Consider the following 18,513-nt stretch of genomic DNA (forward strand, 5'->3'; position numbering starts at 1 on the left):
CTTCCAACCTTCTAAATATTCCTTTATATGTGGTTCAGAGTTCTGGGACCAGCCCCTGAGCCTGCTTGGTCGGGTATTCTGGGTTGTTGTTGGCGGAGCTCCTTACTGCACTTCCACCCGATCTGCCATCTTGTTTGTTCTCTCGCTCCATAAGATTTTCAGCTGCAACCTTTCAGAAGCAGATTGTTAGGCCTACCTTCCCAGGCACTTCTGAGTAGGTTCAAACCGCTGACCTTTCAGCTAGTTGTTGTTTTAAGTGCTGTTGAGTGATTTCAACTCATAGCAACCCTGGATAGGCTTCCTGAGGCTTTAATTTTCAAGTGAGGAGAAAGTTCCATCTTTCTCCTGAAGAGCGGTTGGTAGGCTTGAACTGCTGACCTTGTGGATCACGGTCCAGCACTTATCATATGGAGCCACCATATCCCCTTTTAGGTAGTAGTCAAATGTTTAGCTATTCACACCAACCAGGGACTACAGGTTCTAAGATATGAATGTGGAAATCCGCTTCAGTATTTGTAGTTGCAAAAAACTATGAGCAAGAACATTCTTCTTCCAAACATTCAGATTATTTTGGGAACTTGAGCACTTTAAGGCATGTGTATAGGTACTTAAAGCCAACTAACCCCAAAGTGAGAAATTTCTGCTTCTGGGCTAGTGTTCTGATTCTTATTGTCACTAAGTGCAACTGGTTGAGGATTTTAAATGGTCCTATTCATACCCAAAGCATTAGTTATTACAGTTGTACTATTGAGCACAGAACAATGCTCACATTGTGCCATTTTATAAAACACATATGGGGCTCCTGCTGAGGCGACTGCCGGTTCTAACATTAGCCTATGCTTCTCCTTTGAACACTGTAGGCAGGGCCTCCCTCCATCAGCCTAGAGAGCAGTACACGTTGATAAGTGGGCTCTGTATGCAATCTACTTATTTTTCTGCCTTTTGCCCTATACAATCCACATTACATTCTCTCACTGTGATATTCTTAGAAATACACAGAACATTGTCCATTATGCCAGTGGAAACTGTGTTTTCAGATAAAGCACTCCCAACAGGAAGGCAGAATCTGCCCACCATTCGGTTCAACTGCACTTTGGTTCTGTGCTGGGTTTTTATAAGGAGAACTATGAGGCTTCTGTGCTTGTCCCAAGAACCCCTGGTGGCGTAGTGGGTTAAATTTGTGTGACTAACCAAAAGGTTACCAGTTCAAATCCAGCAGCCACCACACTGGAGAAAGATGAGGCTGTCATTTCCTGCAAAGATTTACAGTCCTGGAAACCCTAGGGAGCAGTTCTACTTTGCCTATAGGGTCACTAAGAGTTGGTTTCCACCTCTCCTGTCAGTTTGTTGTACTGTGGTGGCCTACATGTTGCTGTGATGCTGGAAACTGTGCCATCAGTATTTTAAATACAGCAGGGTACACCCATGGTGGACAGGTTTCAACTGAGCTCCCAAACTAAGACAGACTTGGAATAAGGAGAGGCAGACAACTTCCGAATGTTTAGCCCAGAAAACCTTATGAATAGCAGTGGGACACTGTCAGATAGCACCAGATGATTGAATATTGGAACATGATAAAGAGCACCAGAATATCGTCAAGATACAGTGCCAGAAGATAAGCCTCTTAGGTTGGAAGGCACTCAAAATACGATTGGAGAAGAGTTGCTTCCTCAAAGTACAGTTGACAGTGATGATGTGAATGGAGTAAAGCTTTCGTGACCTTCGTTTGCTGATGGGGCACAACTCAAAATAAGCAGAAACAATGGTAGACATCCATTAATAATCAGAACATGGCATGTATAAAGAATGAATCTAGGAAAATTGAAAATTGTCAAAAATGTAATGGAATGCACAAACATAGATATTCTAGGTAAGATGAAATGGACTGATATTAGCCATTTTGAATCAGACTATTATATGGTTTACTGTGCTGGAAATGACAAAATGAAGAGGAATGGTGTCACATTCACCATCAAAAAGAACATTTCAAGATCTTTCTTGAAGCATAATGCTGTCAGTGATAGGATAATATCCATATGCCTACAAGGAAGACAAGTTAATACCACTATTATTAAAATTTATGAGTCCTGAGGGTGGGGCTTGATGGCAGATTAAGGAGAAAGGCTGTGCAGAACTCTGCCAGTAATAACACAGAATACTGGACAAAACAGTTTCAATGGAACTGTGAACTTCATCTAAAGGGATAATCAAGAGGCTAAAAGACATACTGCTGAGTGGGTTTGGAGCAGAGGCCAGAAAGGAGATGTCTTCTGATTTGCAGTGGCCATCAAGTCCAGGTGCAGCCATTTTGAATGGGAAGGAGCAGATACAAGGTAAAGAGAGCACTTCCGTCACAGAGGGCTGACCAATCGCAGAGATAAAGGTGAGAACATTTATTTTTCATTCTTTTATTTTCCTCTGTCTGTGAACTCCACCCTGGGGACCAGAGGGGAAACCTGAGTGAGTGGACACCCCCAGGGAAGGTTTTACTATGCACTTACACGGATGTGCACAGCAAGGATAGCTGGGTGCAGAATTGAAGAAGGGGGAGGAGTCAATAGGAACGGCTTAAATGGGAGTGTCTTCTAAAATGGGTCTGGCCAGCCCTGGGCTGGTTCTCACTAGGATAAACACTTGAATGGTTGCTATGGGTTTCATTCTGTGTGTGTAGCAATTTTAGACTTTAGTGTCCAGTTTGGTGTTTTTGGTTCCTCTTTTACCTTGTGGTGGCTCTTTTTCTCCTTGCCTTACCCAACAAGAGACAGGATTTGTGGTCATACAGCCAAGCTACAATTGCACCCTATAAAATACCACCATCTGGGCAATAACCAATACCAGTTACTGTACACTAGAACAGCATAAATAACCAACATTTGCTAAAATCATTGTGAGTTGAGTAGTAAGAGAAATGAAAAGAGAAGCCCATCCCCTGATCACATGTACCAAAGGCAATCAGAGAGCTTAAGAATACACCAACATACAGTCATTTAATTACTGAAAATACAACAGCACCACAATGCCTAAAAAGCAATAGAAAGTTTCTGCTCATGTGCAGAAACTAGATACAGTAACTGAAACAAATGAGCTGGAGGTAGACCTAGAATTTCCACTGGAAGGAGTGCAGGCTTTAGAACTGTCTGATATGAAATTCAGGAGAATGATATTGAGGTGCATCCAAATGATCCACAGAAAGGTTGAGGAAAATAAGGAAGAAGTCAGAAAAGTGCTACAGGAACAATCAAATAAGATAGAAACAGCATTGGAAACAATTCAAAGTCTGCAAAAAGAGGTACAGATGATTAATACCAAAATGTCAGAAATGGACAATACACTGAAAGAGCAAAGGAGTAGAATTGAAGGGATGGAAGCCAGACTTATCGAGCTTGAAGACAAATCTCTCAATACTACTAAGATAGAAGAGCAAGCAGAAAAAAGAATGAAACAATCTAAAGAAAGTCTAAGATTCATGTGGGACAACATGAAGAGGAATAGCCTTCGGGTGATTTGAGTTCCATAACAGGAAGAATCACAGAAAACCACAGAGGAAATAGTCAAAGAGTTTCTGGGAGAAAATTTCTCTAACATCCTGAAAGATGAGAAGATCAGCATTCAAGAAACTGAACTAACTAACCCCAGGAAAGATAGACACCACAAGAAAATCATCAAGACATATTATAATCAAACTCTCCAAAACCCAAGACAAGGAGAGAATCCTCAAAGCAGCTAGGGAAAAGAGAAGTGTTACCTACAAAGGCAAGCCAATAAGATTAAGCTCTGATCTCTCAGCAGAAACCAGGCAGGCAAGAAGGCAATAGGGAGACATATATAAAACCCTGAAAAACAAACAAAATACCTGCTAACACTTGCAGATGGTACCCACGTGACCTGATCCCGATGAATGGATGATCAGAACTCAACCAGGAGAAGAAAGAAGAGGCGGGATAAAAAAAAAAAAGAGTGATCTGAGACAATTTGATGAACTTGTATGCAGTAACCCAAAAGAGGGAACAAACCCTCACAGCAAGAAACATTCCCACCCCCTCCACACACAGAGTAGACAGAGATGGGCAACTTGGACATTGGATACCCAAATGGTGGGGAGGGACCACAAAGGCAAGAAGTAACTGGCTTATAAGCTTTCAAGAGGGAACCTAGAGCTAGGGGGTATGGAGGAAGGCAGAATCTCCAATGAGTACTATCCAGTCTGTCTAGGCGGAGCTGATGAAATGAAATGCAGGAGGGTCACTTGTGATACAATAGTGAATAATTGTTATCAGGACTGATTGTGAGGGTTGGAAATATAAAGGTAGACATTTGGTAGCAGAAAGGGAGTTATTAACTCTCCAGTCTAGGAGCGAAGGTCTCTGGGACCATCAACGGAGAAGAGCCGAGAGCAGGACCCTACCCAGAGAAGCAGCGAGGCCTGAGATGGAGGCAGAGACGATGACGTGGAGTGATGAAGCGGATGGGGACTTTGGATCCAGAGAGGGAGAAGGACTGGGTCCTGAAGAATGGGGGATGAGGGGGAGAGTAGGGGACAGATTTATAGGGTATATACCCTTTGGTCGATTGATGATGCATGGAGGGGATTGGAACCATAGCAATGAGACGATATACAATGGAATGAATGTAAGACTAAGGTTCTCTCATGTAGAATATCATATAATTCACAATAAAACATGAAAAAAAAAAAGAAAGAAATGAACTCAACACAGGATGGCATGCAGAACAAAGAAACCAGCAGACCACACACACAAAAACCATAATGACAGCAATTAATTCATACTTAATAATAATTACATTGAATGTGAACAGATTAAATGCACCAGTCAAGAGACAGATAGTGGCAGAATGAATTAGAAAACAGGATCCTTCAATATACTATCTACATGAGACACACCTTAAACACAAAGACGAAAACAGATTAAAAATTAAAGGATGCAAAAAAATATACCAAGCTAATTGTAATAAAAAATGATCAGGAGTAGCAATACAAATCTCTGATAAAATAAACTTTAAGGCAAAAACCAGCATAAGAAACAAAGAAGGACATTATCTCATGATTAAAGGGTCAATTGAACAAGATAATAAAACCATAAAAAATATCTATGCTCCTAATGAAAGAGCCCCAAAATATATAAAGCAAACCTTAACAGAATTAAAGAAACAGACAAATTTACAGTAATAGTAGCAGATTTTAATATACCACTTTCAAAAAAAGATAGAACAACCAGAAAGAAACTGAGGAACTAAACAACACAATCAGCTAACTTGACCTCATAGATGTGTACAAAGCATTCAGCCCAACAACAGCACAATACACATTGTTTTCCAGTGCACATGGAACATTCTTCAGAACAGGCCAAGTGTTAGGCCACAAAGCAAACCTCCATAAATTTACAAACATCAAAATACTACAAAGCATCTTTTCAAACCACATGCTGTAAAATTAGATAATAGGAAGACCAAGAAAATAAAGTCAAATACATGGAAATTGAATAACACCTTGCTTAAAAGCTATTGGGTAGGAGAACAAATAAAATGTAAATTCACAAAGTTCCTAGAAACAAATGAGAACGAAAACACAACATACCAAAACTTTTGGGACATAGCAAAAACAGAGCTGAGAGGCCAATTTATAGCAATAAATGCACACATCCAAAAAGAAGAAAGAACCAAAACCAATTAATACAACATCTCCAACAAGGAGAAAGAGACCAGCAAAGTAAACCTACAGTCATCAGAAGAAAAGAAATAATAAAGATTAGAGCAAGAAAAATAAAACGAGATAGAAAACAGAAAAACAATAGAGAGAATCAACAGGAAAAGCAGCTGCTTCTTTGAAAGGATTAATAAAATCGACAAACCACTGGCAAATTTAACAAAAGAAAAGAGGGAGAAGACACAAACAACACACAACCAATGGAAATAAAAGGATAAAAACAGAATACTATGAAGAGTTCTACTCCAACAAATCTGAAAAATCTAGAGGATGTGGATACATTTTTAGAAAAACGACCTACCTAAACTTAAACTGAGTGAAGTAGAAAATTTGAACAGACCTGTAACAAAAGAAGAAGATTGTTGGGTCATCAAAAAACTGTCAACCAAAAAAAGTTCAGGCCCAAATGGCTTCACTGATGAATTTTACCAATTTTACCTTCAGAGAAGGACTGTCACCATACTCAAACTATTCCAGAATATAGAAAAGGATAGAAAACTTCCTAACCTATTTTATGAAGCAAGCATAACTCTTATACCCAAACCAGGGAAGGACATCACTAAAAAAGAAAATTATAGACCAGTACTCCTCATGAACATAGATGCAAAAAATTCTGAACAAAATTCTAGCCAAAAGAATTGAACAACACATCAAAAAAAAAAAAATAATAATACATCATGACCAAGTGGGATTCATATCAGGGATGCAAGAATGGTTCAATATTACAAAAACACTCAGTGTAATCCACCACATACATAAAAAAAGGGAAAAGATCCACATGATCATATCAATTGATGCAGAAAAGGCATTTTACAAAAGCCAACATCCATTCCTGATTAAAAAAAACAAACAAACAAACGCTCAATTAACAGCTTGAAAGGTCTAAGGTTTGAATCCAATAGCCGTTGTACGGGAGAAAAGACCTGGATGTTCCCATGAAACCCGGTCTTACAGGGCCACTATGAGTTGGAATGGAGTCCTGATGTGGCACTGTGGGTTAATGCACTAGAGGGCAAGGTCGGTTTGAACGGCAAGGTTGGTGGTCAAGCTCACCAGCCACTCCTCCGAAACGCTATACAGGGTCGCTATGAGTCGGAACCCACTCGATGGCACTTAACAACAGCAATGTGAGTTACAAAAGATTTGACAGCACTCAAAAACGACAGAAAGACTTTTTGAAAACCAGAAGCTCCGTGAGTTTCATCCTGGAAGTCAGTGCCAGCAGAGGGCACCGTTCTCCTATGGTGAAAGCTCCCTACATTTTACCACCCAGTTGCCTCCCAGGAGAGCTGGCTACTATGACAAGCTCTTTGCTTCTGTTGGAAAAGGCAAGGGCGATTGGGTGAGCGGGCTTCTTTTGTCACTAGGCCTTCGTTGGAAAGTTGCTAGTTAATGCTGGGTGGAGGGCAGGGGGCGGAAGGTCGAAGATACTGATTTCCAGCACCACCATCAAAAAAATGCTTTGCTCAGTTCCCTGGAGAGGAAAGGAGAGTTATATGCTTCCCCACTGAGGTTTCTGCTCCCACCTACTTTAGCCACCTTCATCTTTTACCCCCTCGCTTCCTGGTTGCCCACAGTGTGCCCACCAGCCTTGGAGGAGGGAGGCCTTGGGATGGGGCTGTTGCTGGGCAACCAGCAGCCCTGCAGCCACCTCCCCCGCCCGCCTCAGCCTGCCCCCGCAGCTTCTCATAATATGGATTTAATTAGTGTACTTTTTACCTTCAGACTGTAAATTGGAAACGGAATAGGGAAGCAGTGTTCTGCGGAGCCCCAAACGGGCGCACAATCTGTCTTGAACAGACTGCTGGGCACAAAACGTACCTCCGCTAGCGCTGACGTGCACCACAGGGATTCTCGCAGGAACAAATTGCAGTGCTACTGATTCACATGCAAAACAGACGCTTACAGAGGAGAAAAATTCGGTCAAAACTGGTTGAGGGCTGCAGAGAGAAAAGGTGAAAGGGGAATTTGAGGGTCTGGGGAGGAGGGCAAGGACCTCTGGTAGTGTAGTGGTTACGAATCGGGCTGCGAACCTTAAGGTCAGCGGTTCGAAACTACCAGCTGCACCGCGGGAGAAAGATGAGGCTTTCTACTCCCGTAAAGATTTACACCCTCGGAAACCCTATACAGGGTCGCTATGGGTCAGAACCAACTCGATGACACTTAACAACAACAACCTGAAGGTTGGCAGTTCGAAACTACCAGCTGTTCCGCAGGAGAAAGATGAGGCTTTCTGCTTCTGTAAAGATTTACAGCCTCAGAAACCCTGTGCAGGGTCACTATGAGTTGACTCTATAGTACTTAACAACAACAACAACAAGGGGAGGACAGGGTGGGGAATTTTATAAAATAATAAAGCAGCTCTCTCAGTGGCCTGTTGTGTTATGGTCACAGCCTGGGTAAGCTCTATGGTCACAATGAGTGTTTAGCTGTTGTCTTTGAAATTTAAATCAGAATACCTCCTCCTCCCCCCAAAAAAAAACCAAACCCACTGCCCTAGAGATTCTGCTGCTTGGCAGGTTGGCAGGCCTGTATAGGGTTTCTAAGGAGCAGTTGGTGGGTTTGAACTGCTGACTTTGTGGTTTGCAGTCCAGTGCTGATCCTACAGTGTCACACCAGGATGGATGCCTTCTCCTCCGTACACCAACAGTTAACAGCGTTTACCTCTACTCACTTTAACTATTGCAGTCCAATCTGTGTCTCCCTACCTTCATCTTTCTTTCGCTAACCTCCCTCTTGTATATTGCCTGCCCTGTCATCCATATTAACAAGTGTCTATGCAGAATAATGTGCTGGACTGCAAGTTCAGGTTGATCTGCAAGGTCGGCAGTTCAAACCCACCAGCACTCCTTGGAAGCCCTATGAGTTGGAACCGACTCAACCGCACTAACAACAACAACAACCCTCTAGCCCATAAATAATTTTCCCTCCCCTCCCAATGCCCTCCTTCCTCAGTAACCATCATAAATGATTTCTTTTATCAATTAGCCCATTTTTTTTCTTTTTAACTTTTTACATTGTTCTCCTATGATGTTTCTCCATATGAATTAATTTAAAAATGGTTAAATAATTTTTCTGGGAAGAGGCACAAAAAATGGGAGGAGAATATGGATCCTGGGTAGGCCCAACTTTACAGCTGTGTGTTGAGGTAAACTCTCAGCCCAGGTCTCTGAATGGCAATAGTTTAAGTACTGAAGGTAGGGGTAAACTAAAACAAACCCAATGTCATCCAATTCCAATGCATAGGGACTGATGCTCCCTAAAGGACAGAATAGAACTGTTGCCCAGATTGTCTGAGGCTGTAAATAATCTTTAGGGAGGCACACTGCCTTATCTTTCTCTTAAGAAGTTGCTGATGGGTTCCGACCACCAGTCCTTGGGCCAGCAGCCCAGTGCTTAACCCACGGCATCACCAGGGCTCCTTGAAGGTGGGGTAGGGATACTAAAGGAATGGAAGCTAAGAAAAATACTATTTCTTTTTGTAAAGCGATACCACATACAGAGTATGGGACTGTTTTTTTCCTGGTAGAGTCAATTCTTATCTATACAAATACTGTGGTTGCTGTGACGTGCTGTCAAGCCAGTTCTGACTCATAGCTACCCTGTATAGGGTTTTCAAGGGGTTTCTGGTGAGTTTGAAATGCTGGCTGACCTTGTAGTTCAAACTGACCTTGCACAAATTTGGGACTATGGAACCAACTCAACCTCACAGAGAGCTCCCACGTGCTCCTCTCCATGGCCTGTAGGATAGGTACTGCCAGTCTTATGTCCCACAGAGTAGGAATTGGAGCTTGGTCAAGCTCACTAAAGGAGTCAAGGGCCGACATGAGACTACTCTTGTTTTCTGTGACTGCACAGGATCATGAAGAAGAGCTCCAGGATGCCATCTTAGCTTTGCCACTTACTAGCTGTGAGGCCTTGGCAACTTTTCTAGGCTTCAGTTTCCTCATCTTCATGGAGATACTAATAGTTCATTCTTTATAGGCTTGTGGTTAATACAAGTGTTCAGAAGCATGCCTGGCACTTAATAAACACTTAATAATATATGCATTCCCCATACCCTAAATCTCCTTTAAGAAAATGAGACATGCTCAAGAACAAACTCCTACCTCCATTAAAGGAAATATGAACCTTTATTTAAAAGCTTGCTATTGGTATGACTCATATGTATTCACATTAACAATTAACTTCTCTCCCATTAAAACGAGCTGTTCTCCTCCCTATGACAACTGTAATTAGTGAAATTACTTTAACGTATAAGCAGTTATTTTTGTTAGTGACTGGAAATACCTTCTTCTAGTGGACTGCGAACACTGGACTGCGAACCAAATGGTCGGCAGTTCAAACCCACCAGCTGCTCCTTGGAAACCCTATACCGGGTTGCTGAGTCGGAATCCACTAGATGGCACTTCACAACAATAAGGCAATTATATATAGTTCTTGAAGATTTCAGAAATACAGTTTCCTGTTGACTATCTTATGGTGGTGGTGGTTGGTGGTTATGTGCCATGGAGTTGGTTCCGACTCATAGCGACCCTCTACAGGGTTTTCGAGGATATAAATCTTTATGGGAGTAGAAAGCCTCATCTTTCTCCCACGGAACAGCTGGTAGCTTTGAACTGCTGACCTTGAGGTTAGTAGCCTGATTCGTAACCACTATGCTACCAGAGCTCCTTCCTCACAAAATTTTAGCCTGCAAGGAAAACACAGTGATTTATAACACCTGCTTATTGATCCTAATGTCTTGCCAAATGTTTTACTTCACTTGGAAAGCTTAAGAACAGCACACCCTTTTAAATACAAAGATGTGTTAGGCAGTTTGAATAACCCTCATCTGTTTTAAGTGTGCAGTAAACTTTAATTACTGTTCTATTTTTCTCATGACAGGTTGCACCTATTTCTGTGACCTTTGTCCCCCTGCCTCAGTCTTTTACCATGGAAAAGCTCTAAAATTTATTCTGTCTTCTAGACTTTCAACTATTCAGATTGTATAATTATTGCCTCCCACAACTTTTCTGCAGACCCAGAAGAATTGATTTGCATTTTAAAATAATTTATGCAGGTTAGCTAGACATGCTAGTGTTTCAGGAAAGGAAGGTGGGAATGGTTGGATCAGGGCCTACATTTATCTACAGTTCTTGGCTACCATATCCATGTCTGGTGACCACCCTTACATTTCATAGAATCCAAACTCTTTTAATAATAGAATGCCTGAAAAGGACAGAAGGATGAAGGCAAAAGGAAGAAATTAAGTAGAAGAAGATAAAAAAAAAAAAAAAAACCAGTAGCCAAGTCTGTAGAATATGTAAGAGAAGACAGATACCACAAAGGCAGGAACAAAATGGGAACTGTTTATTTCAATACTGAAATCCAAACATTCTATAAAGGACTGCCTTAAATAATTTCAAAGGCCTCACAGCATATAAGGAAGGGAGAGATAAAAGATAGAAAGAAGGAAAGAAGAAAAACCAATTACTCTGTGTTACACAAGATTTGATATCTACTCACAGACAAACACAATTCACAAAAGCAAAGAATAATTACAATATGATACAACAAACATTGTTTGAACAAATAGATTCCGCATATTTAAAACAGAAAAAGTGCCACTAAGATTACACTATATTTACTGAACCTGGGAAATCTTGGCAGTAGCTACAAATCTTCTTAATTTACAGATTAGGAACAAACATCCACAGATGTTAAGCCACTGGTTCACAGTCACTGAGCAAAGAGATTCTGCATTTTCTATCTGGGAATAAAAAGATGTTTGCTTTCAAAAGACTTTTGAAAATGAATATCACATAATTTTTTATTTGTACAGAATTTTCATGTAAAATTGTTGCTCTTAATTATATCCATTAATATTTAACCAGTTCTGTTTCTGGCAGAATGTGATGACATTTTTCTCTTTGATTATTCACCACCGGCACTGAAAGTTTCAGAATCATGGCACAAAGGTGCAATTCACAAATAAATCACATTTTAAAAAAGGATATTTAAATATTCATGCCAAATCAAAATAGCTATCACTTGTGCCAAACATGCATGTTTATATTTTATTGTAAGGACAACCACAGATGATAAGTATTTTCCAGAACATCCTTTTTCCTTCTTTGTTAAATCAGCTCTACTCCCAAGAGGTGCTTGCTCGCTAATGTTTGGCATTCACAGTACAACTAAAATGAATTACATTCACAATGGCCACAGTGGTTAGTCTGTGTTCAAGACTTTCCAGAATTTTGAATGACTAAAACGAGGTAGACAAAAATTTAAGGATTTCATTGGTTGGGACTAATTTTCTTTAGATTTTGATCAATTTATTTACTTTAAAACTACAACTCCAAAATACTTTGCAAAAGATTCAAAGTGTCTGAGCACTTTGTCCAAAAGTGGAAAAATATAATTTTAAAAGGTTAGGTTTATGAAATTGCTTTACCTCATTTTAATTTATAAACAGGATAAAAGCATCAAATTACAAAACCATCATCTATTTTAAAACTGACTAACCGCCCAACATCACCCAGTATTTAAAGAGACCACTGCCTTGGCTCTAGTTCTGATGTGGCAGTGTGTAAATGTGAAGCATCAGGTTAACTAACTCAGTCAGGACGCAGACTAGCGGCTGCCCTAAATTTTGACCCTAAATTCCTCAATCCCATCTCTAAAGACAGACCTGGCCTCAGACAGAAGCTTGGAGGCACAGGCCCACTTGGGTAAAACAAGCTGCAGTGGAACAGGTTGGAAACAGGATACAGTGGATTTGAGCCCTGGCCTAGGGAGGGCTTAGCTATGGAGGAAAGTCAGGAATTGTCAGGTTGTGGGGGGTAGGCTGGGCACTAGCCCGGCTAATGGCCCTGGAGTGCCTCGACGAGATTCTGAGAATGACGGAAGGCCGCTGCGGGTCTTGGTCTTTTTGCGTGGAACCATGGGCGATGCGCCCAAAAACTTGCTGAAGGAGCCGGACTTCTTCAGGCCTCGCGCCAGGTCCTGGAGCATCAGGTCGTCAGCGAGGACGCCCAGAAACGCACTGGTGGTGGAACTGAGGATGGTGGCGGCCACCTGCACCGGGCGCCGGACCGCAAGGCTACCGCCACTGCCAAAGCCATTGTGCTCTGTCGCGTCGCGCAGACCGGGGTCGCCGAGTAGGCGGCGCACCGCGTATGAGGAGCCGGGCCGCAGGTACTGGTAGGCTCGCCGCCCGCTGTGGTCTCGCACGTGCACCTGCGCCCCGAGACGAGCCACCAGCAGCACCGCGGCGTCCTCTTGGCCGTGCAGCGCCGCCAGGTGAAGTGGCGTGTAGCCGCCATGCGAACGCGCATTCACGTCGAGCGGCGCGCCTCCGCGCCGTGCGATTTCCACCAGCTGCAGTGCCATCTCACGGTCCCCACTCTTGGCAGCCCAGTGTAGGGCGGTGAAGCCAGATATGAAGTCGCGTTTAGCTGCCAAGCCGCTATCTCGCAGCAGCAGCCCATGCAACTGGTGAGTCCAGCGGCCACTGGCCGCCCGCACCAGCCACTCGTGCTCCGCCGGCTCCAGGGGCAGGGCAGGCAGCGGCGGCGGCTGCGGTGGGGCAGGCACCTCCTCAGCGTCGGGGCTCAGCAGGCGCGGGTTTGAGCGCGACAGGCGCCTCAGGTGCGGGGAACGTCCTGGGCCCAGGTTAAGGCCCAGGCCGGACTCCTCCACCGAGAGCCGACGCCGCAGTAGTGGGGAGCCCCGCGGGCTGGGCTCCTCCGACAGCTGCCTGCGCAGGCCCTGCTCCTCGGTCCTGATCCGGAGCGCGGGACCCGGGACGTAGCGCACCGGCAGCATGCAGGGTTTCTGCTGCGGCGCGCGCGGCGCGAGTGGCGGCAGCCCTTTGGCCAACCCGGGCCAAGGTTCCCGAATTGTCGGCGAGGTAGCCTCCGAGTGCGCAGCAGATGGTTGGGTCACGTCGATAGATAGTCCCTTGGAAGGCAGGACTAGCTCAGAGGAGGGAACCTTTGGCTGGTGGGACGAGTCTAAGCGCCCTAGGTCTTCATTAGGCTGAGCCGGCTCAGGGACCCGATTCCCGGGGGCACCCTGTGACTCCAGGTCGTCTGGTGGCTCCTCTGACCGTTCGGGCAATGGCGAAGATGAAGTTCCCCGACCGGTGGTTGCCCCCAGTGAGATGGCAGTGACATCTAACACCGGGACGGGAATGCTAGGGGTGCAGGAGGGTAGAGGATGAGGTCCTTCAGGGGGCTGCGGCTTTTTCCTCAGTACCAAGAACTTGGCGCCGTCCAGCTCCTTCACCACCGCCACATTGTTGACGAACTGCGTGAAGCGGTCTCTGCGGGCAGCGCGACCACGCGGGTCGCCAGCATCCAGCATCGGCTTGAAGCGGCTCAGCAGCTCAGACTTGCGTACCTTCCCGCCGCGCTCCTGCAGGAAGCCTAGCACTGCTGCCTGGCTCACCCCGGCGGCCGCGGCGGCTGCGGCTGCTGCTGCAGCAAGCGCCATGGTGGCTCCTTGCGGGGAGTGGAGCCCCCTGGGTTCCGGGCTTCTGGGACAGGTGGACGCCGCGGCGCCCGCCCGAATGCACCAAGGCCGTGCTCACCTGATCGTTTCACCGCGGACAGACCAGCGTGTCTGGCCTTGGCAGCGCCACCTGGCCCCAGGGTAAAGGTGTCTCCGAGAGAAAGGCACTGGGCACCACAGCGCAACCCCTTCCTCCCCGCTGTGCCTTGTTGGTCCCCCAACCTGCTGGGATTGGTTTCTGCCTTTACGTTCTGTCCAGTGGGCGCCGGGTTCCATCCCCAGCGCTGGGGCTCGCCTTACAGGTGACAGCTGCCGCCCGCGCGGTGGAGGGGGCGGAGTTAGCGGGTATTCTTCACCCGCCTCCCCAAACCCGGGATTAAAGGCGCAGGGCTGCGCGTCTGCCTGGGCTGCCAGTTGCTAGGTGGCTATAGTCCCCAGGGATGTCACAGCCGACTGGCCAGGCAAGGACTTTCATTCCTTTAAGAAAAATTTACCTACCAAGAAACACCGAGTGACGATTTTAAAGCAATAATTTATTATTTGAAGGTAATATCTCCGATGCGTTTCATAAAGGAAAACTAGGCGTCACGCAATTTACAGCAAAAACAATTTTCTATGATGACAATGAACGTTAGTTGAGGTTTAGAAGAGACTATTAAATAGCATTTTCCCTCATAAAATAATACATTTCACTAGAATTTTTTTTGTGTGTGTGGGGGGGAAGCAAGACATAAAGACGGAAAAGCATCATCTGAATCAGCATCAGTGTTTATTTTGAAATATTTTTCCCAATTCACTTGTGTACACATGTTTATACAAAGTTGGAAGCATGCTATGTTTTAAAAACTTCATTTATTCAACAAATATTTATTGAATATCTACTATGTGCATAGGAGCCATAGTGGCCCAACCAGTTAGACACTGGGCTGATAATGAAAGATTGGCTATTCTGAATCACTGAACTGGTCCAGCAGCAGAAAAACCAGGGGAAAGACTTGGAGATCTACTTATGCTAAAGACTACAGTCAAGAAAACCCTATGGAACGCTCTAGTCTGTCACATGGGGTCGCTGTGAGTTGAAATGAATAGACAGGGACCTAATATCAGCAACTAAGTGTTGGGCTACTAAGCAAGATACACAAAAATCTGTACCTATGTAGAGCTCACATAGGACTAGGGTGCAGGATAAGAAAGGAGGACAGAAGATACTGTGGATCTGGAAAAACTATAATATACTTGACGAGTACTATGGAAAAAATAGAGCAGGATAAAGATGAGGGGTAGATTGCAACTTTGAACAGGATGGTCATTTTGAAGGTGAGGAATTAAGCAAGGGAACAGCCAGGGCAAAGGAGGAATTAGTGTCTTAATTTACAAAAGCAATACTATAGACATTTAACCAGAGTTAGTACAGTGTAATACTTAATAGAGCAAGGCTCTGGAGTAAAAAATCTGCACTTGAATACTGACTCAGCTTGGACAAGTTACTTTACCTCTCAGTGCCTCAGTTGTCATATTTGTAGAGTGGGAATGAAAAAATAGCATGTATCTTATCTTGTTGAGAGGATTAAGTGGGAAACACAGTACACTTAGAATGATGGTGGTGGTTGTGTGCCACCAAGTGGATTCTGACTCATAGTGACCCTGTATTTTTCCCAATTCACTTGTGTACACATGTTTATACAAAGGTGGAAACATGTATAGGGTTTCTGAAGCTATAAATCTTTATGGGAAAGCCTCCTCTTTCTTCCTCAGAGAGACTGGTAGATTTGGTTTGCTGACCTTGCAGTTAGTAGTCCAGATCTCCTTACGTTTAGAATAGTCACTGAAAAAAGAAAGAACACAGTAAAATGTGAAGGGTCCTTATCATTCCCCAGTTTACTTCCTGTCTCCAGCTCTATCTTTAGGATGCATACACATTTAAACTTCTGCCTCACCACAACTTGATATCCGGAACATTTCCCCAATGACAGTACATAGTAGCTCAAAATACCAACTGACAGGGAAGGAGTCACCACATCAAGGATAAAACCTATCTCCTCTGTATGCAGAGAAGGGCAACTTAGTCACTGGCTACCTAAAATTGGGGAGCTATAAAGGCATGAAGTGGCTGGCTTACAAATTTTCAAAAGGGTGTTTAGTTTCAGAGTATGTGGGGGGAAGGTAGAATCCCCACTGAGCAGTTTTCCTCTTGTTTAGATGGGTCTAGTGAAGAAGATTGAGATAGGATTCATTGATTCAATAGTGAGTAATTGTTATCATATCTAATTACGATTTTCACAACTGTAAAGGTAGAAGATGTGTAACAAAAAGGGAGAGTAGTTAATCTTACATTCCAAGAGTAGAGGACCCTAGGACCATCAAGAGAGAACAGCATGAATTGAAGGTAGAATCCTAACCAGAGAAGCAGCAGCCCTGGATATCAAGCTTTGGGAGTCACAAGTTCCAGAACAAATCATGTTTTGTTCTTGCTTGCCAGCCCAGAGGAAGCAAGAGGGACATCTTCTTTCTCATGTCTATGGCTTGTTAAGCCAATTGCTTTCTGAGGTCAAAAGAATTTGCTTCATTTCTAAATTTTGATGACAAATGACAGATCCTTTGCCTCTGCTGTAAGCTCAGTTTTTCTATCTGTGGTTCATTCTTCATGCTGCTTCTCTGATTCCTTAGACTGTGCTTGGTTGCTAGGTAAGGAATCAGAAGCCTGGTCCATAGAGACTTGTGCTGTGTGCTGGCTAGGCAAACCAGGAGCAGTTGGTGCTCTTTGTTATCTTTACTAATTCCTTATCTGCCTGCTTCTCTGTGAATAAACATATGTAAGTTCTGACTTAAAATATTATTGTTATTAAGCTCCAGGGCACAATTTTTAGCTGTTTTCTTTCATACAGTGTGTCTGAATTAGGAAGGGCCTATTTTGAGAGGCCTGCAAATGATCATTTTCCTTAACTGTGAGGTGGAGTCCTTGCTTGAGACAGAGTGGGCGAACCAACAATGTAAAGGCCAGGCTTCCATTCCATTATGGCTACTCTTCAGTTAATCTTGGAGATTACATCCCCAAATGTTTGGAAATGTGGTGTCCACCTACAGCATTCAGGCGTGAAACATTAAATAGTTTTTTTGTTTTTTTCCTTAAATGTTTTATTGTGAATTATGTGGCAGTTTACATGGGAGAACATTAGTTTTACATTCATTCTATCGTATATCATTTCATTGCCATGGTTACAATTCCTCCCCTCTATGCAACATCAACCAACCAAAGGGTAAAATAGTGGTTTTGAAGATGGATAGGCAAGATAACTCTTTCCTAAGTCTTTGTTGTATCATGTTTAAATTGTGGTGGCATATTGTGGTGGCTTGTGTGTTGCTGTGATACTGAAAGCTATGCCACGAGTATTATAAATATCATCAGGGTGCCAACGGTGGATAGGTTTCAGCTGAGCTTCCAGACAAAGACAGACTAGGACGAAGGAGAGACAGACTACTTAGAAATTTTAGTCACTGAAAACTATATGAATATCAGTGGAACACTGTCAGCACCAGATTACTGAATATTGAAGCATGATAAAGAGTAACAGATAATGTCAGATACAGTTCTAGAAGATGAGCCCCTCAGGTTGGAAGGTACTCAAAATATAACTGGAAAAGAGTTGCCTCCTCAAAGTAGAGCTGACCACGATGACGTGAATGAGTAAAGCCTTTAGGACCATCATTTGGTGATGGGGCGCAATTCAAAATGAAGAGAAACAGCTGTAAACATTCATCAATAATCAGAACATGGAATGTATTAAGTATGAATCTAGGAAAATTGGAAATTGTCAAAATTTAAATTGAACTCATGAACATTGATATCCTAGGCATTAGTGAGCTGAAATGGATTGGTATTGGCCATTTTGAATCTGGCAATCACATGGCTTACTATGCTGGAAGTGACACATTGAAGAAGAATGGTGTCACATTCATCATTAAAAAGAACATATCAACATCAGTCATGAAGTACAACACTGTGATAGAATTATATCCTTACGCCTACAAGGAAGACCAGTTAATACAACTATTACTCAAATACACCAACCACTAAAGCCAGTGATGAGGAAATTGAAGAGTTCTACCAACTTCTGCAGTCTGAAATTGATCAAAGATGCACTGATAATTACTGGTGATTGGAATACAAAGGTTGGAAACAAAGAGAAAGGGTTAGTCAATGGAAACTATGACTTTGGTGATAGAAATGATGTTGGAGATCATGTGATAGAATTTTGCAAGACCAATGACTTCTTCATTGCAAATACCTTTTT

General features: G+C 43.3%; 1 protein-coding gene across 1 annotated transcript; it reads right to left on the reverse strand.

Annotated features, from left to right (window-relative positions):
- Positions 1-12,535: 12,535 nt before the first annotated feature.
- SOWAHA (sosondowah ankyrin repeat domain family member A) lies at positions 12,536-14,203 on the reverse strand. Its single transcript, XM_006872917.1, has one exon. It carries the CDS (start codon positions 14,201-14,203, stop codon positions 12,536-12,538), a length of 1,668 nt encoding a protein of 555 aa, XP_006872979.1.
- Between the last annotated feature and the right edge of the window lie 4,310 nt (positions 14,204-18,513).

This window comes from Chrysochloris asiatica, unplaced genomic scaffold (assembly GCF_000296735.1).
Source record: "Chrysochloris asiatica unplaced genomic scaffold, ChrAsi1.0 scaffold00215, whole genome shotgun sequence".
Lineage (NCBI taxonomy): Eukaryota > Metazoa > Chordata > Mammalia > Afrosoricida > Chrysochloridae > Chrysochloris > Chrysochloris asiatica.